At 38.8% G+C, this 22,114-nt stretch overlaps 4 protein-coding genes and 1 long non-coding RNA gene across 9 annotated transcripts; 3 read left to right on the top strand and 2 right to left on the bottom strand.

Annotated features, from left to right (window-relative positions):
• The first annotated feature begins 13,447 nt into the window (after positions 1 to 13,447).
• Positions 13,448 to 14,839, top strand: LOC116179687 (juvenile hormone acid O-methyltransferase-like). 4 transcript variants are annotated; one of them, XM_031499503.1, is made up of 4 exons: positions 13,448 to 13,790; positions 13,847 to 14,185; positions 14,232 to 14,509; positions 14,562 to 14,839. In XM_031499503.1, the coding sequence occupies exons 2-4, from the start codon at positions 13,881 to 13,883 to the stop codon at positions 14,732 to 14,734; spliced, it is 756 nt and encodes a 251-aa protein (XP_031355363.1). In that variant the 5' UTR covers positions 13,448 to 13,790; positions 13,847 to 13,880; the 3' UTR covers positions 14,735 to 14,839. The 4 variants fall into 4 exon arrangements, with proteins under 4 accessions (XP_031355363.1, XP_031355365.1, XP_031355364.1 ...); XM_031499505.1 differs by having other exon boundaries at positions 13,460 to 13,644; positions 13,918 to 14,185; XM_031499504.1 differs by having other exon boundaries at positions 13,461 to 13,790; positions 13,918 to 14,185.
• Positions 14,027 to 15,636, bottom strand: LOC116179688. The gene is made up of 2 exons (XR_004147016.1): positions 15,463 to 15,636; positions 14,027 to 15,241 (listed from the first exon to the last, which is right to left on the bottom strand). It is a non-coding gene; the product is annotated as an uncharacterized LOC116179688 (long non-coding RNA).
• On the top strand, positions 15,636 to 16,791 carry LOC116179683 (ankyrin repeat domain-containing protein 13D; the record flags this gene model as incomplete). The annotated part of the gene is given in 4 exon segments (XM_031499498.1): positions 15,636 to 16,194; positions 16,244 to 16,379; positions 16,426 to 16,596; positions 16,648 to 16,791. Coding segments are annotated over 4 exon segments (550 nt in total), but the record flags the coding sequence as incomplete, so codon positions are not given.
• Positions 16,792 to 17,653: 862 nt separating this feature from the next.
• On the top strand, positions 17,654 to 20,438 carry LOC116179684. Its single transcript, XM_031499499.1, has 4 exons — positions 17,654 to 17,914; positions 18,121 to 18,233; positions 18,285 to 18,419; positions 19,137 to 20,438. The coding sequence occupies exons 2-4, from the start codon at positions 18,121 to 18,123 to the stop codon at positions 20,278 to 20,280; spliced, it is 1,392 nt and encodes a 463-aa protein (XP_031355359.1). The 5' UTR covers positions 17,654 to 17,914; the 3' UTR covers positions 20,281 to 20,438.
• Positions 20,386 to 22,096, bottom strand: LOC116179686. Of its 2 annotated transcripts, XM_031499500.1 has the most exons (4): positions 21,947 to 22,096; positions 21,649 to 21,832; positions 21,002 to 21,593; positions 20,386 to 20,949 (listed from the first exon to the last, which is right to left on the bottom strand). In XM_031499500.1, exons 2-4 carry the CDS (start codon positions 21,829 to 21,831, stop codon positions 20,459 to 20,461), a joined length of 1,266 nt encoding a protein of 421 aa, XP_031355360.1. In that variant the 5' UTR covers position 21,832; positions 21,947 to 22,096; the 3' UTR covers positions 20,386 to 20,458. The 2 variants fall into 2 exon arrangements, with proteins under 2 accessions (XP_031355360.1, XP_031355361.1); XM_031499501.1 differs by having other exon boundaries at positions 21,649 to 22,096.
• Positions 22,097 to 22,114: the final 18 nt, after the last annotated feature.

Genomic DNA, 22,114 nt, shown 5'->3' with positions numbered 1-22,114 from the left:
AAGTGAGTACCTACCGTCAAAGGGAATGTGGTAGTCCCCGACACGATCCTACTAATGGTGGAGTCAAATCTTCAAACGCGAATTGCGGTTGAATGGGACGTCGGAAATGGGTACCGTCAAAGGGAATGTGGTAGTCCCCGACAAGATTTTACTGAGGATGGAGTCAAAACTTTAAACGCGAATTGCGGGTGCACGCGGAAAGTGGGAAGCGGGTACGGACAAAGTGAATGTAGTAGCCCTCGACAAGATCTTCATTGATGGTTGAGTCAAAAGTGGCCAATAGAATACTGATCTGCCACACAAAAATGCGCTGAAGTCCCTTCGATAGTTCGATCTCATACGAGGACTTTGATAAATTTTTTTAAAAAATTGAGACGCATCATTATCGTTGTATAAGTCATGGCCTAATAAGAGGTATAGGTTATCGTTTGAAACGCCTCATCTTGATGTGTTCTTCCTCAAAATAAATGAAAATTATTTGAACATGTAACGGGTAAAATGAAAGAACCAAATCTCAGGGCTGTACTCATTAATTCGACCACGCTATTGAGGAACAATTGTAACGGGTGCGACGATCTGAGATACCTCGTGCACAGTAATTGAGTTTTTAAAATGAAAGCATATTAGCGAAATAGTCATTTATTAAACACAGCAGCGGCAGTCGGCGGCAACCTGACTTGTCGGCGGGAGACGGTGGAACGGCGCCAAGAAACGGACGGACGGACAGATTTGGGTGCCACCAAGCGGAAAATCTTGCGCCTGGTCGAAGGGGAGCGGTAGCAGCGGTCTTGCGAATCGGTCTCGGAAGCCAGGAATAGGACGGGCCCATAAAATGGTGGCGGTCACTTCGGCAAAACTAAAACAAAATTACGGCAGACTCCCTAGCGGGAATGAAAGCAGTAAAACACAAATTGGCGGAAGCGACGGAAAAGCAATTACGGGAAAGCAAATATTTCCCCCCTTATAATTAGTGAAACGGAAGCTCGCCTTGTTAAAGAGCGGTAGCCAAAAGATGATAGCTAAAAACCAATTCCAATAGGCGCGTTCAGCCGTATTCAGCGCTTACACAGCTGTTCCCAGCGCCAAATGTCAACCGATTAACTGAGGTGAAGTACGAATATGGTTGTCAATTAACTGTTACGGTACATGCGCGCTTTTACTCCCACCTTCCACTGACTATTCTAGCGGAATGTATTTTCGCTGGAAAAAATGGCGGGCGCCAAACGACCGCCATTTGCAAAAGCAAAAACTTTACTTACTATTCGGTTAAAAGTCAAAACTAAAATTAAACTGTTTTTAAACTCCTTTCCTCGACATCGGGAAAATATAGGACCGATGTCAGGCTTCAAGTTTTTTAAGCGCGCTTGCTTTGAGATCAGGCCTATATAACGTGAGGTTAGTTCGGCGCTGTAAAACTCAAACCCCGCCGCATAAACGGCCAGCTAGCTCAGATTCTTAATTAAAAGAAGGGCTCGAGATGAGAATCTTCCACAGCGGTTTGTTCGTTTGGGCATATAACATAAGTTTTTGATCTTTGGTAGTTACTAGAAATGATTAGTTGAGCGCCACCCAATTTTGCACAAATTCTGACCTCTCCTGTATAGAAATTGGGAAAACACAAGAGAGCCAAATAATAAATTCACTACGAGCAATTCTGATTTATTAATCCTGACAAAAACGGTGCAGGATCGGCAAATAAAATGTATCTTCAATACGACAATAACAAATACTTTAAATGACAAAAATAATCCCCAAATAAATTCCTGAACACTTCCCTAATAATTACGTTACCAGACCCCTACAACAATGATCGAGCAAAAATGTAGTTAAGATTTCAATGGATTCAAAGATTGAATTAAGTTAACCCGAATAACAACTCATATAGGCAACACTGGGTACAAGTAAATTAAAAATCTTACCTTGAATAACACATACGCTGTCTTCTCCGAAAAAGAGCTCTCCTTCGAAGTTCCAGTTCTGTAACACAAAAAACAAACCCCAAGCTACAACGCTCGGAACGATTATATGAGCCGGAAGGGCCAAAAATAGCTTACTCGTAGCCGGCTCGTTTACCCATACGTTAAATACAGGTGCGTTGCTCTTGAAGAGAGTCACGACCTCAAACACTTGATGCGAACAAAATACAAAGCTCCAATCATAAATCGTCGGAAGGTTACACTAGATTAACGGTATTGAAGCAAATAAAAAAAGGTTGTGTAAAAGATCGTATCTTCCGAAAATTCCACAATCAGCTGGTCGCTCCCGGTATCGTTTAGGTGTTAGCGCTTATCTACTCGGTGGTACGCCGGATAGCTGCCGGCAATCAACAGGTGTTCGTACTCCGGAATATTCGCAAGATGCAAATTCATTTACATACAAGGATTCGTCTGTACAAGGATTGATCTACTACATGGATTGACCGGTACAAGAATTCGTCTACTACATGGATTGATCGGTACAAGAATTCATCTACTACATGGACCCCCTAAAAGTAATGAAGATGTAACACTCCCTTAACGAGATTTTTAATAACATACCTGAAATCGTCAGGAGGGTAATGAAAAATACTTAAATCAATGAAATATGGAAATTATCCAAGAGGTTGTGAATCTGAAAGAATTTTAGATAACATAACGTAAAAGAAAGCCAACGCCATTTCACTTACATGTAGGTAGGGCGATGAACTTCCACCAGATATAGCCTCACAACGGAGAAAACGGCTTCTGAGTTACTCTACTCGACAACGCCAATAAACAGGTAAAATTGCCAGAGATTTTACGTGAATGATGGCAAATATTACCCACTGGTTTAAGAAGAATTCACAATGCCACGCTCTACAAGTACAACCTCGTTGGCTTTAAAACGGAAATGAAGTGAAAAATTAACGCGATTCTGCGCGAGGAAAGAAGCACGCGTACAAGTGGCGCCATCTCACCTATATCCTGCCTAACGTAGCAAGCGGTAATTTTGAAATTTGAATATAAATAAACTAAACTGTTACACCCCCCCTCTCCTTCGACAGGAGGGAAACTACAAGTTTTCCGACGATCGAAAAACCCAGCACACACACTCGAAAAGGAAGCAAACAAATTGAAAACCCGAAAACCCACCCCAGTGTAAAAAAAACTCCCCCCCAAAGAATTTCACCTTCAAAGAATTTTCCCAGGTTCTCCAGCAGCGGAAAAGGTATGCAAAATCGGGTATTGACATGCCCTCGCGTAAAGATGGAATCTCGCGCCGTCGGGTATCATGACAATAGCAACCCCTTTCCCACAACCCAATCCAACTACTAGTCACCCCCAAGAAAACCAAATCCAGTGCCCACCCAGAAGAAAGAAACCCTACAGTTTCAAGTGATGCAGCACCAAAATCCCCAAAATAAAGAAACCCCCCTCCCTGACTAAAAACGACACAAAAGCCCAAATTTTGACCCCCTTGCCGAAAAAGTGTAGAAGGAAACCCCCAAAAAGAAGGTACCTTTCCAACCCAACTCCACCATGCACTAGCGCAATGAAATGAAGAAGGTGCTATGGATAGAAGACAGTAAGAGAGAAAGAAGAAATCACATTTGCGGAGAAAAAAAAAACTCATTCATGCCGATTCCAGGGGTCCCATGGTCACCGAGGCTCGCACAGGGAAGGCGCACCCACCCCCTTCCTCTTGTGTATCACTCATACATCCATTCATACGAACATACACTCTGTGGAACGGAAGAAAGAAGAGTAGAAAAAGATAGAAAAATAGGAAAGTGAAAAGAAAAGGGCAACCTCTCCCAAATTTCCCCTGAGGAAATTAGAAGAAGAAAAGTGTTTGAGGTGCAGATAGAAAAAGAAAGAAGGAGGAAGAAATATGGAACATATAACATATAAATACATATATCAAAGTCAAATCCAAGAATAAGAATACGTCAAAATTAGTGGTTCAAAATCGTCAACAAACAAGCAATCCGGCGACAATAAATGTCTAACCATGATCATCGGGTTCAATATAAGGTTTGAGATCCTGGACGTGCCACGTTCCAGAAGATTTACCATTAGAATCTTTCAACTCATAGGTCAAATACCCCATTTTACGGCTAACCGTAAATGGTCCTAAAAATCTGGGAGCTAACTTCGCTGAATAATCTTTAGTGGCATCAGACAAAGTCTTATTTTTACGCCAAACCAAATCTCCTATCTCATAGTTAACATGCCTACGTCGTAAGTCATAATGTTGCTTGTTGCGGTCATGACTGTCTTTAATGCGTGCAATAATTTTGTCGTACAGTCCTTGCTGTTGCGCTAACCGTTGTTCTACGTCAATCGGCTCATTGTCCGTCATGTCAGTGTCGAAGCTGTCCCCTCGAATACGAAATTCTTTCCCAAAATTAGCACGATAGGGAGTCACACCTATGGTTTCGTGCTTAGAAGTTCGAAGAGCACAAGCTATCGAAGCTAAATGAACGTCCCAATGTTTGTGATTGTTCTTAACGTAAGTGGCTATCAATTGCTTTACCACACGATTCACCCTCTCCGCAGGATCAGCCTGTGGATGATAAAAAGGAGTAAACCGAACCTTTACACGGTAGCTTTCACACAGATCTAAGAAAAGTCTACTGCGCATCTGCACGCCATTGTCACAAATAAGGAATTGTGGAGCTCCATACACAAGAAATACAGAATCTTCAATACATTTGACAAGAGTTTTGGCATTCGCCGTCCTTATGGGAAAAAGAAGTACAAATTTACTCATATAGTCACTAACAACTAATAAATGAGTTCGCCCTTGAGTGGATCGAGGTAAAGGACCAATAAAATCTAAGCTGATCATCTGCCACGGTTCATAAATTTGAGGATGTGAACCCATAAGCCCTGCAGGTCGAAGTTGTTCAGGTTTATGTTGTGCACAGGTGGTACAGCGAGAAATATAACGCTTAATATCGCACTTCATTCTCGGCCAATAATATCGGTGATGAATGCGCCAAAAGGTCTTATAAACACCAAGGTGTCCTGAAGTAACATTATTGTGGTTCTCTTGTATAAGAGATTGTCTAAAATCAGAAGGAACAACAAGTTTCCATTTTTCATAATCATGAGATTGTAAAGCGGACTTGATATATTTATACAACAACGAATCTTTCACTCGCCAATCGGGATATTTATGAGGACTTCGCTCTAATCTTTCAAACATACCAAGGTACCAAGGGTCTTTAGAAGTTTTGAAATCGTTCGGATCCACCGTAACATCTGAAGAATGTACAGCTTCGATCACAGGTACAGTACGTGACAAAAGATCGGGAACAATATTGTCCTTGCCTTTACGATGGACAAGAGTAAAGGTATACGGCTGTAAACGAAGAGCCCAGCGTGCTAAACGTCCTTGGGGGTCTTTCAAAGAATGCAACCACAAAAGAGAATGGTGGTCAGTAATGACTGTAAAAGAAACTCCCTCGAGGTAATGTCGAAGTTGCTCTACCGCCCAAATGACTGCTAAGCACTCACGTTCAGTCGTGCTGTAATTTTGTTCCGCTCGGGATAATGATCGGGATAAATAACATACCACTCGCTCCCCATCCGGAAAAGTTTGAGTCAAGACAGCTCCTAGCCCATAAGCAGAAGCATCGGTCTGAAGGACAAAAGGTTTGGTAAAATCCGGGCAATTGAGCACAGGTGCAGTTGCCAAAAGTTCTTTTAATTTGAGAAAAGATTCCTCACATTCAGACGTCCATTCAAATTTAACATTTTTCCGAAGAAGTCTGGTTAAAGGAGCAAGAACGGTTGAAAAATCAGGAATGAACCTACGGTACCAACCGCAAGTTCCTAAGAAACGTCGTATATCATTCACCGTAGTGGGTGTTGGAATATCTAAAATCGCCTTGACTTTGTCAGGATCTGGGTGTAAGCCAAAGGAATCCACAACATACCCTAAATACTTAAGTTCTGAACGGCAGAAGTGACATTTGTTTTTATTCAGAGTGAAGCCAGCAGCAATTAATTTGTCAAAAACGGTGTTCAAAATTTTTAAATGTGAGTCAAAGTCTTGTGATATAATAACCACATCGTCCAAATAAACCAAAACGTTGGGTTGCAATTCAGGTCCCAAAATGGTATCGATAATGCGCTGAAAAGTCGCAGGGGCATTAGTCAAGCCGAAGGGCATCCTTCGAAATTGGAAAAGACCACGACCAGGCACAGTAAAAGCTGTGAAAGGGCGCGAATTCTCAGCAACCTCTATTTGCCAATAAGCTGACTTAATGTCCAGGGAACTAAGATATTTAGCGTCACGTAATTGGTCTAAGATGGTATTGATATAGGGCAAAGGAAAAGCGTCGCGCTCAGTTAAAGAGTTAAGTTTCCTATAGTCCACACAAAATCTATAGGTTTTGTCTTTCTTGGGAATCAGACAGACAGGTGAAGCCCATCCGCTGTTCGATGGTTCGATGACTCTGTCCCTAAGCATCTCATCAATGGTGTCGTTAATGATTTTCTGTTTAATCGGATTTACTGGATAGTACCGCTGTTTAATAGGAATAGCGCCCTCTACCAGGCGTATCTCGTGTCTACCTACTGGGGTTAATCCTAACTTGTCTCCCATGAGCGAAAATTTCAGATCTAAGAGGGTTTGTAAAGAATGGTGTTGTTCATCAGTGAGACGAGACTGTTCCACTATGGCCACACTAGGTTGAGTTGGCGTGCAAGAAGTAAAATGCCAACAGTCATCGCTAATATTCGGAATGATACCCATCCTATCCCAAAAATCTACTCCCAGGATTAAATTAGTAACCAAATCAGGCATCACCAACAAATCTAACAGCACAGTACGATCCTTTAAGGTAATTGGCACAGTGATGTAACCAATCGAATGTGCATCGGAGCTATTTGCTACCGTACAAGAAATAACTTTCGGTACAAAATTGAAATTGAGTATTTGCAATTGAATTAAAGTATCGGAATTGATAAAAGAACGTGAAGCGCCAGAATCTAATAATCCCAAAAAAGGAATGTCTAAAATTTTAATTTGGACATAAGGTCTCAAGTCATTTCCCACATGCTGTAATAAAAAGTCAAGTTTAGGTTTGGAAGAAATTTTCAAAATTTTTGTCGCCTGTACTAAAGAAACGTCACGACGACTTAATGAGCGTTTCTCGGAGCGTTTCCCGAACAAAAAGAACAACTGCGCACCGTAACGCCTTGTGCGCCACATTTCCAGCAAAATAATTGCCTTGGTTCAGGACAATCAACACGATGATGACCTAATTTTTGGCAATTAAAGCAAGGAGAATTTGGAGTTTCCATTGCATAAATAGGTGGACGTGGTGACATTTGTCGACTACTGGTGGGACAGCTAAACCCAGGTTCGAGTAATGGTAATGATGTTCGGTTGCGTAAGGCATGGTGTCTGTCTAAATCATGTTTGATATCGTCAAAACGTCTGCATTCAATTAAAAGTTCATCTAATGTCTGAGGAACATTAGGACCTAATTTAGTCAAATAAAATGGTGATAAATTGCGTTTAATTAAACGGACTTGTTCATATTCTGGAGGTGGTAATTTTAGTCGTGAAAATAAACCCTGCATTACTGCAAAATAAATGTCTACTTTTTCATTCTGACCCTGTAAACGAGCTTTAATTTCGTCGAGCAAATCTTCCTCATAGTGTGGTGGTAGAAATGCATCTCGTAGTAATTGCACTAAGTGCTCCCATGAAGTAGCTTTATGAGAATTAATGTTGTACCAGGTGTTCGCAGTACCTTCAAATAAATCGTAGGCGGTCTCAAATAAAGTTGGATGATCTACTCCACGAGCACGAGCCATTCGCTCAACTCGGTCGATAAATGAATTCAAAGTTTCACCTCTACTATCCCCGGAAAATTTTAATCCCCATTTATGTACAGGAGTACTCGGTACGGATAATCTTGGTTGTAGTTCTGCAGTACGTCTAGTAGGTGTAGAAGAAACTACAGCAGTTGCTGAAGGCATAATTGAGTCGTTAAAATGAAAAGCTTTGTTATCGAGTGAAGCTCTTAATTGTCGAAATAAACCAACTAATTCCCCAAGTTTACTTAATTGTTCAGCAGAAGGCTGCAATAATGTGCGAGTCCTATGTAAACGTCTGTCGGCATGAGCTAGCATGGTAACAATTGACAAATATGAACCTCCCCCAAAAGCATCATCAAAATTGTCAATCTTATTCTGAAGGATCACTGTCAATTCAGTAAGAGCAGCTAAATCCTGAGCAAAGGTAAAAGGGTACTCTGGAGCAACATAACCAGGTGCTTTCTCTAACTCTAACAATTTTCTGAGAATTAAACGACTTTCGTTCATATTACTCCCCATTTGTCCCGCTCTAATCTCAATTTCATATTGGAGTTCAGTCTCTCTTAATCGGTTAATTTCCATAGCCATGATCACACAATAAATTCAAAATACAAATATAAAAAGATAACACAATATAGGTACCTGTTAAATACCAAGAAATACACAAATATCAGTAATAACCACAAATAAAAAATAAGTTGCAAGTACGAAGTTCAATTTAGAAGAGATAATTTAAAAATAAGGCCAAAAACTTAAATTTAAACAAATTATGCCCAGGCCACACGTTGAAGGGTGTCACTTTATAACGTGAGGTTAGTTCGGCGCTGTAAAACTCAAACCCCGCCGCATAAACGGCCAGCTAGCTCAGATTCTTAATTAAAAGAAGGGCTCGAGATGAGAATCTTCCACAGCGGTTTGTTCGTTTGGGCATATAACATAAGTTTTTGATCTTTGGTAGTTACTAGAAATGATTAGTTGAGCGCCACCCAATTTTGCACAAATTCTGACCTCTCCTGTATAGAAATTGGGAAAACACAAGAGAGCCAAATAATAAATTCACTACGAGCAATTCTGATTTATTAATCCTGACAAAACGGTGCAGGATCGGCAAATAAAATGTATCTTCAATACGACAATAACAAATACTTTAAATGACAAAAATAATCCCCAAATAAATTCATGAACACTTCCCTAATAATTACGTTACCAGCCCCCTACAACAATGATCGAGCAAAAATGTAGTTAAGATTTCAATGGATTCAAAGATTGAATTAAGTTAACCCGAATAACAACTCATATAGGCAACACTGGGTACAAGTAAATTAAAAATCTTACCTTGAATAACACATACGCTGTCTTCTCCGAAAAAGAGCTCTCCTTCGAAGTTCCAGTTCTGTAACACAAAAACAAACCCCAAGCTACAACGCTCGGAACGATTATATGAGCCGGAAGGGCCAAAAAAAATAGCTTACTCGTAGCCGGCTCGTTTACCCATACGTTAAATACAGGTGCGTTGCTCTTGAAGAGAGTCACGACCTCAAACACTTGATGCGAACAAAATACAAAGCTCCAATCATAAATCGTCGGAAGGTTACACTAGATTAACGGTATTGAAGCAAATAAAAAAAAGGTTGTGTAAAAGATCGTATCTTCCGAAAATTCCACAATCAGCTGGTCGCTCCCGGTATCGTTTAGGTGTTAGCGCTTATCTACTCGGTGGTACGCCGGATAGCTGCCGGCAATCAACAGGTGTTCGTACTCCGGAATATTCGCAAGATGCAAATTCATTTACATACAAGGATTCGTCTGTACAAGGATTGATCTACTACATGGATTGATCGGTACAAGAATTCGTCTACTACCTGGACCCCCTAAAAGTAATGAAGATGTAACACTCCCTTAACGAGATTTTTAATAACATACCTGAAATCGTCAGGAGGGTAATGAAAAATACTTAAATCAATGAAATATGGAAATTATCCAAGAGGTTGTGAATCTGAAAGAATTTTAGATAACATAACGTAAAAGAAAACCAACGCCATTTCACTTACATGTAGGTAGGGCGATGAACTTCCACCAGATATAGCCTCACAACGGAGAAAACGGCTTCTGAGTTACTCTACTCGACAACGCCAATAAACAGGTAAAATTGCCAGAGATTTTACGTGAATGATGGCAAATATTACCCACTGGTTTTAGAAGAATTCACAATGCCACGCTCTACAAGTACAACCTCGTTGGCTTTAAAACGGAAATGAAGTGAAAAAATTACGCGATTCTGCGCGAGGAAAGAAGCACGCGTACAAGTGACGCCATCTCACCTATATCCTGCCTAACGTAGCAAGCGGTAATTTTGAAATTTGAATATAAATAAACTAAACTGTTACACCTAGCTCAATTGGACGGGTTCTTCTGTAACACATTTATATGTTAATCCTTAATTATACTTATTTAATTAGTCGGAATGAAATCTCCAAATTCGGTATTCCAAATTACCAATATAATGGTAAAATGCAACTCAAGGTCACGGCCTTTTTGAGGTAACTCAAGTTTCTCGACGGAATCAAGTAGTCCGTGAAAAGTTGAGGTGACATTCATACGGTCAAAATTTGATTCATACGCTCCTCACTCTAAAATTTGGAAAAAAACTATAAAAGTGTAGGTACCTGTAACACACGTGTATGTTTGGTTGCATATCGTAAGCAACCTATGACAACGTCGCATTTGTATATACACGGCGGCATCACCACTCACCCGTATGAAGTCACGCAATAAACATGCTTCCTAAAACTATCGCATTTATTATCACAATCAGCCGTAAATAGCATAAGCGTTACAGTACCGATGACGTCACTAACAGAGAGTGCAGCGCGCTTTTTTTGGCGAAATTGAGCCAAATAGGGCGCAGAAACACTCGGGAGGCATCTTAAACTCCTAAAATTTCGGTTCGCACATATTAGAAGCCTTTCGTCGCTTCGAAAAGGCGTATTTTTTCAAAATGAGAAATTTCCGCCATTTTTATTAATAATAATTAAATACAAAAGTCAATTTCATGGACGAGTCCATGTTAATGTATACGACGGTAAGTTATAGGTCCTGATTTTATTCGGGTGAAAATTAGTGGAAATATGAAGAATTTAAGGGGAGTAGTTTCCGAAATTGTATTTTTATAGGAATAATCCTTAAGCTTTGGGGTTGGTAAATATCATGGAGGATGCCTTTTAACTCCAAATATATCAACATACTACGTCAGTAACTGAAATGTAATCGTCGAGACTTAACGTTAATTTTATCACTAATAATATGTAGAACTGCGCCGCCTTCCCTTAGACCCGCCTCTCTACCTCCAGGGTGGCAAACGACGTTTCCCAACGGCCACACTTCACTTTTTGCACACCAATTCCGAGTGAGTCGAAGGCGAGTTCGATATAGGTCGCGCTCGGCCTTAGACTCGCCTCTCTACACAAACACTACACTTTTTCAAACATGCATCAACCTAATAAAAAACGGCGATCTATGCGAAAACGTAGAACTATACAAAATAGTGATTTACTATACCATTCTTTTCCACCCGAAATTCGCAGATCAAATGGCGAGATCATGTACTTGGCGAGAAAGTCAGAATAGAGGAGCGGCGAGTATGCACGGCGGCATGCACTTATGTAATGTGCAAGGCGTTCATTACATCCGATTGTCCGGATATGGTGTCCATTGTGAACTATAGCGACTACTTCCTGCAGTGGGAAAAGGAGCAATTATTGGCGAGGGCGGAATTTGAAGTTTGGCGATATACAGGTGAATGTTATAGTCGCTCCTAGAAGTGACGTGATTGGATTTCTAAATGATTTTTCTTCCCTCGTTTCTTCTCTTAACTTATCTTGGTCAGTTTACATCTTCCTTTCCCATTTCTCTTGATTGGATTTCAACTCCTGTCGCACGTCTCCGACAATCCCTTTCCCTCTTCCTGTTGCTTCTATTTTGTGGTAACCGTCTAGTCTAGTACACTCTTTTGAATTTATCGTTGTTCTTTTTGCTGTTCCATTCTCGTTTCTCAATCAACGCCTTCATCGTGCTTGCTTGTTGCTGTATATTTCTCCTCTTGAATATCACTGACTGGCGGTTTCTTGTTTTACGTGCATTATTGCTTCTTCACTTGCTCGGGGTTACTCCTGTTGCATTTTCTTCACCCCCTCCAACATTTTCATCTTGATTTTCCAAGCTTCCAAAAATGTTTGGCTTTCTTGTGAAAACCAAGTTGTCAGTTTGATCTGTTGTAATTTCTGGTGCGCAAAGGCGCCGACTTAGGTGTGGCCGAGCACTTTCAGCCCCTCCAATATTTATACTGGAGGGGCTCAGCTCCCCTAATTCTGAATAAGTGACAATTATATACCGTATTCGTATTCGTGGTTTCTTACACCAAATCTTGAAACTGCATAATCAGCTTTAGACTCAACAATAAACCTTTATACCTCTACCTCAATGCAAATATGCAATAACAAACCGTCCCAAGTAAGCAGGAAACCGTTGACACTTCTAAGAAGCAATAATCTGACTCCTGATGTGACGTCATAGTTTTTCTTTCTGAGATAAAGGATAAAGATAGGTACCTGCACCTTACACCTACTACGATATAAGTGCATTATTTAAAAATGCAAAAATTCGTACTTGCTGGTTTTAGTTAAAAGTCGACGGTTGTCGGTTAGGGTTCAGTCAAAGTCAATAAAAGTTGTTATAAAAATGTTTTTTTTTACTTATACCCGTAACCCGATACCCCTATGCAGGTACGTAAAAATGTTTGGGCCCCCCCAAAAATTTTGTCAAGTCGGCGCCTATGCTGGTGCGTTTTTTTATTTGAATTAATTTTTCTAAAGGCTCCTTGAAACCTAACCATAAAATTCCCTATACCATTTACCTTCGTATCCCCCTGAATTCAGAAATTGTTAAAAAATGTCAATCCAGTTTCAGTAGCTTTAAAAACTCCGAAACCTTGTTTATAATAATATTTACTCCTGCACACTCTCCCGTATATTTAAATAAATTTACCTAATGAAAATATAATTAAATAAATTGAATTGCTCATTGAAAGTGAATTTTTAAAGACGGTTGATTTCCAGATCAGGAACAAACTGGGCTTCAGGTTTCTCGAAATTTAATACTTGAATTTTTGCTTATTCACCAGTGTTCTCCAGTAGGGAGAATTACCACAGCTTACTTAAGCTGTGGAATTACCCTTATACCCCTCTTAATAACTAGCAACAGCGCGCATTATTCAGAATCTATTAACTCCCCATATACACAAGGGAGGTGCACAATTTTGACTAATAAACTTGTTTTTTTATCGCAACTAGCAACTCCAAATATAGCGCAAGGCTATGTGCTGTACGAGTACTTTTTAACCACAACGCTTTCATGATAAAAATTTATCATTACTCCAACCTTAGAGAAGGAAAGAGTGAGGAGTGATAATAATGATCGTAAAGTGAAGCCCACATTTGGTTGTTATTTCACCGAAAACTAACCTAATTTATACCTGTGAAACGATATACTTTCGTGTGTTTTTTGACTATCACTTCCGTGCACTACAATGTAGGTACAATTGTCCAATAATGTTTTTAATCGCACATTTCGAGACTTAAGGATCGCATAAACATAAAAATGAAAAATTAAACAAACTTTGGCTCCGAAAATATGGCCGCCCCAGGCTTCAACGCGCAGCATTGCCCTTGATAGGATATCATTTCCCTTTCTTTCATAGTCTATAACAATGGACTCGAAATATCCGCTAAGTTATTCATAGTAACTTTTGTGAACTCGCTTGACATCTTTTAAAACTGGAAACGAGACCGAGGTATTTCGCTGATTTTGTTTCGTTAAAAAAAAGTCTAAAAATACAACTCCAATTGATGGAAATTATCACAAAGATTAAGGTCACCGGTAGAATTGCGTATTGCGTATCTTGTTTACAAAAAGCTTTATTCGATCTCTCTGAATAAGGTCAGTACTCAGTAGACCTACTAGTTAAAAATGAATCAAGCAGTACGTTTCATAAGGTTTAATTTACAATCACAAAGAGAATTTTTGTACATGAAAAGAAGATATCTTAAGGATTTTAATTTTAAAGAAAACTGCCAAGTGCTGGACGTTGGATGTGGACCTGGTGACATAACGAGGCATGGATTACTGCCACTGTTACCGAAAAGCACTAAAAAGTTGATGGGTGTCGATATATCTTCTGATATGATCGACTTTGCGAAACAGTTCCATCAAGATGACGACAGGATTTCATTTGAACGGTTAGATATCGGCACCAGCAGCATTCCCTCTCATCTACTGCAAAGTTTTGATCATGTATTTTCTTTTTACTGTCTTCATTTTGCACCAGATCTTCGGTGAGTATTTTTACCACGTTGTTCTAACTAATTACGTATATCCTAGAAAAGCAATTTCTAACATTCATAAAATGTTAAAGCCAAAAGGAGACATGTTCGTGAATGTAATATCTTATCAGTACTTGTTCGACATTTACGAGCAGCTGCTAAACACACAAAAATGGCACCCATACGTTCATGACTACAAATCTAGAATGAGCCCATTTCAAAATGGTAAAAATTACAAGCACGATTTTGAAAACGTTTTAGGGGATCTTGGTTTTATTATTAGTCACTGCATTGAAGAACGAAAAGTATTCCCTACTAGCAGAGACAATTTTGAGGGTGTACTCAACCCATATTCTTGCATTTATCTAACTAATACCTAATATTGTAGGGCTTATGAAAGCAATTAACTACGTTGATGTACCCAAGCATTTGGAAGATGAGTTTGCCTCTGAACAATGCAACGTCATGCGAAGCACAGACAAAGTATTCATTGATGAGTATGGAGAAGAGCAGTATCATTGGCAATACACGTTACTCACTGCACATGCTTTTAAAAGATAGCATCCGTCAATAAGCTCACTTTGTAACATCAAGCAAGACAACGTTGCCCTGTCAACTGAAAAACTAATTGCAGCATTTCAATGATAATATATTTCACAAAAGCAATAGCGTACTTACTCTCTGCCAAAGATCTACCTCCTTTCTTTCGCAACTCGGTTCAGAGCCCTGTCCTCTCAATGAAGGATAGGACACTGTTTATCCTAAGTTGCTTCACCCTCCCCGATCTCCAAGGAGTTCATGTCTGTCTCTGATCAAGGCGTCACAATGACAGACCACAAGCTCGGTAGTTTCATCTGCCTTTTCACAGAACCTGTGCGTGGGCTCCTCCAAAGCCCAATACTGTGCAGGTGATAGTTGCCCATTCAGTACCCCATAAAGGACACCGGTAATATTCCCTAATCTGGGTTCTATTCAGTTTTAGAAGCTTAGAGGAGACCCATATTTGCCAAGGGGTCCTCTTAAAAAATCCCTGGACTGTCTGATTCCGGTTGCTTGTTGCCGCTGAACCTGGAATTGAATGGTCATTCAGTCATGTTCCGCTCTCCTTCTATTCGTAAATACATAAGTAATAGTATATTAACTTAACAGCTTTAATTTTAATTTGTGTACTTATTTCCATGCTTTCTGGTTAAATAGAAATAGCCTTGAGCAAGATTTCGCCAGAGAACATGTTGAATAAAGACGATTTATTATCATTATTATTATTACTTATTAGGAAACGCGCTCACCGAAAAAATTCCATACAATCACTGGAGGGAGTCAACATAGCTGGTCTACTATTGTAGACCACGCGTCTGGTCTAGGGTTAACATCCTCTCTAAATATCTCACGCGCTGGAATAAATTCCGTTTTCTTCCCTTCCGTACAGCCGCCCCCATCATGCAAACCGGAACATACCTCTAGTATCACACATGACACACGTAGTGCAGTAGTGTAGTTTGTTTTGAGACATTTGGAATGAATTCAGGTGTGTAATTGTGGGAAATTTAACACACGCCGAACTGGTAAAGTTATACTTTTCGTATTAAAAGAAATGCCACCTTGAACGTGCTGCTGTAGGAGTACCGCCTATAAGTTGTCGAACAAAATATTATGGCTGTAATAAAAAGTGGCGCCTTCTATACTTCGCTGTAATTTTTTAGAGACAGCACCTTGTATGTTATGACTTTAGAGGTAGGTACGCTAGCCACATCTTTTAATGTTGGCAGCTCTGGCGCAAGTGCTCAACCTGGAAATTGACAGTCAAAAATGAATGAATCCCTATAAAGGTTTTTGTAAATAGATTTATTAATTAGATTAATTATGCTTTTTCTATATAACTTTAGTCGAATTTAGTTAACTTTTAATAAATCGGATTCAAAATGGTGTGCAGAGAATTTATCCAAACCGAATATCCACTGCACTGGTGCGTGTGGAACAACCAACACTCGGAACTAGAAACGCAACTATCTCAAAAAATTGTACGTCCCTACGCTTGTCTTACTCACTATTAATTAGGGAGAGTTTCAGCACGATGTAGAAAAACAAGATAATCGTGGTCGTACACCGTTAATGCTCGCAGTAACCCTTGGTCACCTGGAGTCGGTACGCTCCCTTTTACATCACGGAGCTAACGTTAATTGCGACAACCCCGACGGATGGACAGGTTGGTAGATTGCGCGCGAATGGTGTGTTACTGGTTACCTTTGTAGTCGTGCAGGAGGCCGTGGCAACGGGCGATCCCGAGTTATTACACATGGTATTAGCGGAACGCGATTTTCAAAGATACTCAAACAGAATGGCAGGTATACCGGAATTGCTGCAGAAATTGAAGCAAGCGCCGGATTTTTATGTTGAAATGAAGTGGGAATTCACCAGCTGGGGTGAGATTTCTTCAATCAATATCAAAGTGTTTCTATTTGATCTGTTTCTAGTACCGCTTGTGTCACGTATGTGTCCAAGTGATACGTACAAGGTGTACAAGCAGGGTGCTAACGTGCGAATAGACACGACTTTATTAGGTTTCGATCATACCAGCTGGCAGAGAGGCAATCGCAGCTATATCTTTCAGGGCCAAAGTAAGTACAGCCGCCAACTTTTCCATTTATAAAGAATTGCAAAACAATTTTCTCAGACATTCACTTTTTTCCCGCTATTCGTGGAAATCGCAGCTACGTTTACAAATTAAACAGTTCGGGTAAAAGGCGTAGGCTAGTGCTCTGAACTGTTTGCTAAGTCTTCTCTTTATTTTTATAGACTGACAGATAATGTTACTATTTTAAAAACAATCGACATGTTTCTGTCTTTTAACCATAGAACGTGTGAGTGTGAATAGGAAAATAAGGATTTTTTCTTCTGCGCAAATTGTACAGGGTGATTTGGGAGGAAATGAATGTAGAATTGGGGGTATGGAATTACCCCCAGGAAAAAAACCAGATTTAACATTCCTTTTCTTACACTTATAAAATCAAATTTTCGTGCGCTGGGGAGTACTCAGTACCCCTTAACACCCCTCCGTGTTACGTTCTCCCTCAAACTGTTGAGCCCTAAACTTATGCTCGAGTCTACTTTCATTTACATCATTCTGTTAATAGTGAAAGAGAAACTATACTGCAATCATTATAAGAAGGTAGTAGATGGCGCTGTCTTTGAAGATCGACACACACAGGAAAAATATAAAACGGCACAAAATTTGAGGAATATAAATATAAATTAAACGATATCAGGAAACAGCCCTAATTGAAATGCAATAAAATGTCATTTTAAATTGACTGAACGGCGACAATAATAGCAAATATTCCCAGAAGTGCTTTTTAAACCCCCCCCCCCTCCCTCCCCCGGGACCCTTGTCCCTTCCCCACTAACGTGAATCAATTTAAGAATTGTATCCGATGTATGAGTTATTAGGAGCTTTTCATATAGTAAGTATAACATTTTGAGCTTGATCTTATTATGGGGTGACCGAGTCTACTTGGATTCACCCTCACCCCCCTGTTTGGAATTACTTTTATCACATTAAATTTAGTACTGGAATAGACTTCTTTAGTGTGACGTCAGTCCGCCATTTTTGTTAAGTTGGTCAAGGTTTACTTTCCAAACAAATTTTGTTACACAGTGTTTTTACTAGTAGCTTTGTTATTTAGTGCCTTATTTTTAATTTTAACGGGTTTTTGTGCATTCGTTCTTTATTTGTGGACTAAGGTAAGCATACTCTTTGAATAATACAATAATTTTTATGCAAATTACGAAAAAAAACTGTTTGAAATTGAAATAATGTTAAAAGTGAGGTTAGGTGTATTTGTTTATTTAAAGTTTGCAATAGATTTAATGTATAATTTAACAGATTTATTTGCTTTTTTTTAATTGTCTGCGAATGTTTATGTATAGTAGTAATGGATTATTTATAGATGGTGATGTGTTTTGTTCCCGATTGCAAGCACTACAGCGAAAAGCATGCCTGTCGGTTTTTCACCTTTCCAAAAGATGCCAATGAAAAACGAAGGTGGATAAAATTAATTAGGTTTGTAGTTAATTTGCAGATTTATTTGTTTATTGATTATAATTACCATAGGCGAGATGATAGAAACCCCACTTCTCACTCATTAGTATGTGGTTGCCATTTTAAGGACGGTAACAGAAGCAATGGACCTACAATTTTTGAAAGGAATAAGGGGAAGCTTTTTGATGTACCTGAGGTTGAAGTTAGGTAAGTACCTACTCTATGTAATTAGACCAATTGTGAGAGGAGTTGCACCTTGCACTAATTGCTGGTACAGGTGCGTACTCACTTCAGCATCTGGGCCGAATGAGCACTGTCCGCACAGAACGAGAATTTAGGACAGAATATCAAGGCGAATTGAGGGTGCAGTAAACGTCTGTCCATCAATGGAAATTCGTGGTCAATTTGTTCAGCCTGATTTATTTCTAAATTCAAGAATTTATTGTCAAACTACCAGTAATTATTGCAAGTTCGACCTCTCTCAGCACCTCTCACAACTGGTCTAAATTTTAGATATAGGTTACTGCCGGAGAAAATCAGAGAATCATGTTTATACCCATGGGTTTTTGACAAAACATAAGCACAAACTGCAAATTTTAATGGTAAAGTAAGCAAAATCTTGTATTGAAAGAGATGCCATCATTTTTTATTATACATCTGTTTGTGAAATGAAGTTCACCTAAAAATTTATATCACATTTTGCTGCTTAAGATGTATTAACCTAGGTATTAACAGTAAACATCCCAAAATAGTAAATTTTGAATTGTTTTCAAATGTGTTACTTAAATTAAAAATTGTTGAGTCAATTTGCCACGTAACAACATCCCTGATGCGTAGCATGAAGGATTGGGAGTGGAAAATTGACGAGAAGCAGCACAATTTGCCAAAAAAGTTAACGAAAGTTTAAATATATCAACCTTTCAGGCACAGAAAGAAACAGCAACCAAGAAGTGCTTCACCAGCAGTTGCTGGGCCATCATGGCTACCTGATCCTGTACCATTGGAAGAGCACCAACCTGAAGAACCTGCAAAAGAAGTGATTGAAGAAAGCTCAACATCTGCTCCTACAGTTCTGCCAGAATTCTCAGCTATGCTGGAAGCTCAAGTTTATTTTCTAGAAAAAGAAAACAAAGAGCTAAAAGAAGCACTAGAGAAGTGTGCAGGCAAATTATCCTTTGCAGCAATTGCAAATACAGATCATTTAATTTCTGTATATACCGGAATCCCAACCAAAGATATTTATTTGGCTCTATATTCTTTAATGGAAAACCACGAGTTAAATTATTATTATAAGTGGAATGTAGTAACAATACCAAAAATTGATCAATTGTTAATTACTTTAATGAAGTTGCGCTTAAATTTACTGCTGGACGACCTCAGTGTTCGATTTGGGGTTACAAAGGGGACTATTTCCAACATCGTAAAAACGTGGATGTTTGCATTACACGAAGTGCTATTTAAACACTTTATGGCAGAAGTTCCAACAACCTCAAAAAATAAATGCTGTTTGCCTAGCTCCTTTAACTCCTTCACTAACTGCAGGATGATTTTGGACTGTACAGAGATGGCATGTATTCATCCACAAAATATGGAGAAGCAGAGAGCAACATACAGCAGCTACAAACATAGAAATACGTTGAAAGGGTTAATAGGTGTAGCACCCAATGGAGTCATAACTTATGCAAGTAAGCTGTATCCTGGTTCAATATCAGACAAAAAAATTGTGCAAGATAGTGGAGTATTGAAGGTATTTCAACCTGGAGATCTGATTCTTGCAGACAAAGGGTTTTTAATTGCAGATCTTTTACCACAAGGAGTGCATATTAACACACCACCATTTTTATGTTCGGCACAGTTTACACCAGAACAGGTGATTATGACACGAACTATAGCACGAGCTAGAATTCACGTCGAAAGAGCCATTAGTAGAATAAAGTGCTTTAGAATACTGAATATGATTCCCCAAACACTTATTCCACATGCGTCCATTATTTTTCAATTGTGTGCAGCAATAACAAATTTACAGTTTCCCTTAATTAAAGAGGTTGGAGAAATGTATTTAGAATAAGTTATGGTATTTTTATTAAGGTGTTTAGTCATTTTTATGTTACTCTTATAGATTTTAGAAATAGGTATTTAGATTTTATGTTCCATATTATAGCGATAATTTGTTAATAAGATATTAGATTGAAGGAATAATACAATGAATATATACATATATAATAAGTAAAGGTAAAAATAAATGTTTAAAATTTTGAATTTTCTATTAAATATAATACATAATGCTGTAAATAAAAATCTTTTAGTGTTTCAAAATTTTCTTCCCAACTTTCTTCTTTATGTATTTCTTTAATAATTAATTGTTTTGGCGTCCATATAACTAAATAGCATAAATTGCGTTTTGTTAATGCCAATGTCCCTTGAATTTGGGCATAATAATCATGGTCAACATTGACGAGAATGTCGTGATTGTCAGTCAAGTATATAATATACTTTTTGTCTTTTTTCAGCTCTTCTAATAAATCCTTATCCCTAAATTTATAGGGGCATTTAACTTCGACTATGGCATCATCGTCCACCAATCCATCAGGACTCGCTCCCAAAAATCCACAAGAGTGAACCCAAAGCCCTGTGGGAGTGACTTTACGATCATAGGCTTCGCAAAACTCTTTTATGGCAATTGTTTCGTGATTTTTGCCCCACTGAATAGACTTTACACCTTCCAAATTGTATGATTCTAAAAATACAAGATAAATGTTAGTTTATCACAAAGTAGTTGTTTATTATACCTGTTAAGCGTCTAAATAGAGATATCGGAAATTTACCACCGCGACTGCCTCTTGCATAGGCCTTTAAAATGGCTCCAAAGTTACTTGCTGTTAGGCGATTTTTCCTTGCCGTAAGCCAACTTGCATTTGTTGATTGCCCTGTTGTGGCCCGTACAATAGTTTCAATGGATGTATCATCCAAAAGTAATTGTGATAATAAAAAATTAGTTTTATCCAAAGCATTTAAATAATGCTCAGAAAAAACAATGGATTCAATGTCCAATAAAAAACTCTGTTCTGATGGAGGTTCAGGTTTCAAAAGCCAACTAAAACCAACTGCTCCTCCGTATTGTTCTAATTGAGAACGAAAATTTGATGTTTCTTCAGCAGTCGGTTTACGATTTGTTGTCTGGTGTTCTCGGACTGGATAGTAAAAATCAACTGCATGCACTTCTTCTTTTTGCTTCATCACATTCCACTTGCATGCTACATCTGTTACTGATATATTGTCACGAGCAAATACACAAAGCGCAGCCATATGATGGCACAAGTACAGCCCCCTCGGGCATGTACATGTAGCACTCTCTATGTGCCTACTAGCATCCAGTTGGATCTTAAAAATGGACACAAAAAATTAAAATGATGTAAAATTTTATTATTGAACTTACATTAACAGTATAAAATCGTTTTCGCATGCTGGCAAAGACTTCACCGTTTATGCATAATAATTCGGCATTAAATTGGTATCTTTTAATCCGATTAGACTTAACCGAATTTTCACCCTTACTCAATAGAGTAAGCTCTTCCTTAAAGAACTCAGCAATAGCTCCTAACAGTAAAACATGGGCCATCCTGTAAAACAAAATTTAAAAACCGACATTAACATAACCTATACACATAAGGTTTTTAATTTTTACTTAGTTTTTCCATATAAAACAATGACCAGAAGTTATAAATTATACTTGCCTGATGTTAATGCTTTATTTTTTAATACTCTTCAGTGTATAAATTACCTAAAATGCTTTAAAACTAATAAAAACGTGAAAACTCCCAGGTTAAACTTCAATTGTTTGGAAAGCGCACCTTGACCTTTTTAACAAAAATGGCGTTAGTGACGTCAACACTAAACGAGTC

The sequence above is a fragment of the Photinus pyralis genome, unplaced genomic scaffold, assembly GCF_008802855.1.
Source record: "Photinus pyralis isolate 1611_PpyrPB1 unplaced genomic scaffold, Ppyr1.3 Ppyr1.4_LG8, whole genome shotgun sequence".
Taxonomy (NCBI): Eukaryota; Metazoa; Arthropoda; class Insecta; order Coleoptera; family Lampyridae; genus Photinus; species Photinus pyralis.
This window is presented reverse-complemented; position numbering and strand designations above follow the sequence as displayed.

What these genes read in the sequence shown, in the direction of transcription:
- LOC116179687 (XM_031499502.1), top strand. Translation starts at nt 13,821, where the DNA reads ATGAATCAAGCAGTACGTTTCATAAGGTTTAATTTACAATCACAAAGA. An exon ending in CATTTTGCACCAGATCTTCG is followed by an intron (nt 14,186 to 14,231) that starts GTGAGTATTTTT and finishes CGTATATCCTAG; the next exon opens with AAAAGCAATTTCTAACATTC. An exon ending in TAGCAGAGACAATTTTGAGG is followed by an intron (nt 14,510 to 14,561) that starts GTGTACTCAACC and finishes CTAATATTGTAG; the next exon opens with GGCTTATGAAAGCAATTAAC.
- LOC116179684 (XM_031499499.1), top strand. Translation starts at nt 18,121, where the DNA reads ATGGTGATGTGTTTTGTTCCCGATTGCAAGCACTACAGCGAAAAGCAT. An exon ending in AGGTGGATAAAATTAATTAG is followed by an intron (nt 18,234 to 18,284) that starts GTTTGTAGTTAA and finishes TAATTACCATAG; the next exon opens with GCGAGATGATAGAAACCCCA. An exon ending in GTACCTGAGGTTGAAGTTAG is followed by an intron (nt 18,420 to 19,136) that starts GTAAGTACCTAC and finishes TCAACCTTTCAG; the next exon opens with GCACAGAAAGAAACAGCAAC.
- LOC116179686 (XM_031499501.1), bottom strand. Translation starts at nt 21,831, where the DNA reads ATGGCCCATGTTTTACTGTTAGGAGCTATTGCTGAGTTCTTTAAGGAA. An exon ending in AACGATTTTATACTGTTAAT is followed by an intron (nt 21,594 to 21,648) that starts GTAAGTTCAATA and finishes TCCATTTTTAAG; the next exon opens with ATCCAACTGGATGCTAGTAG. An exon ending in TCTATTTAGACGCTTAACAG is followed by an intron (nt 20,950 to 21,001) that starts GTATAATAAACA and finishes TTGTATTTTTAG; the next exon opens with AATCATACAATTTGGAAGGT.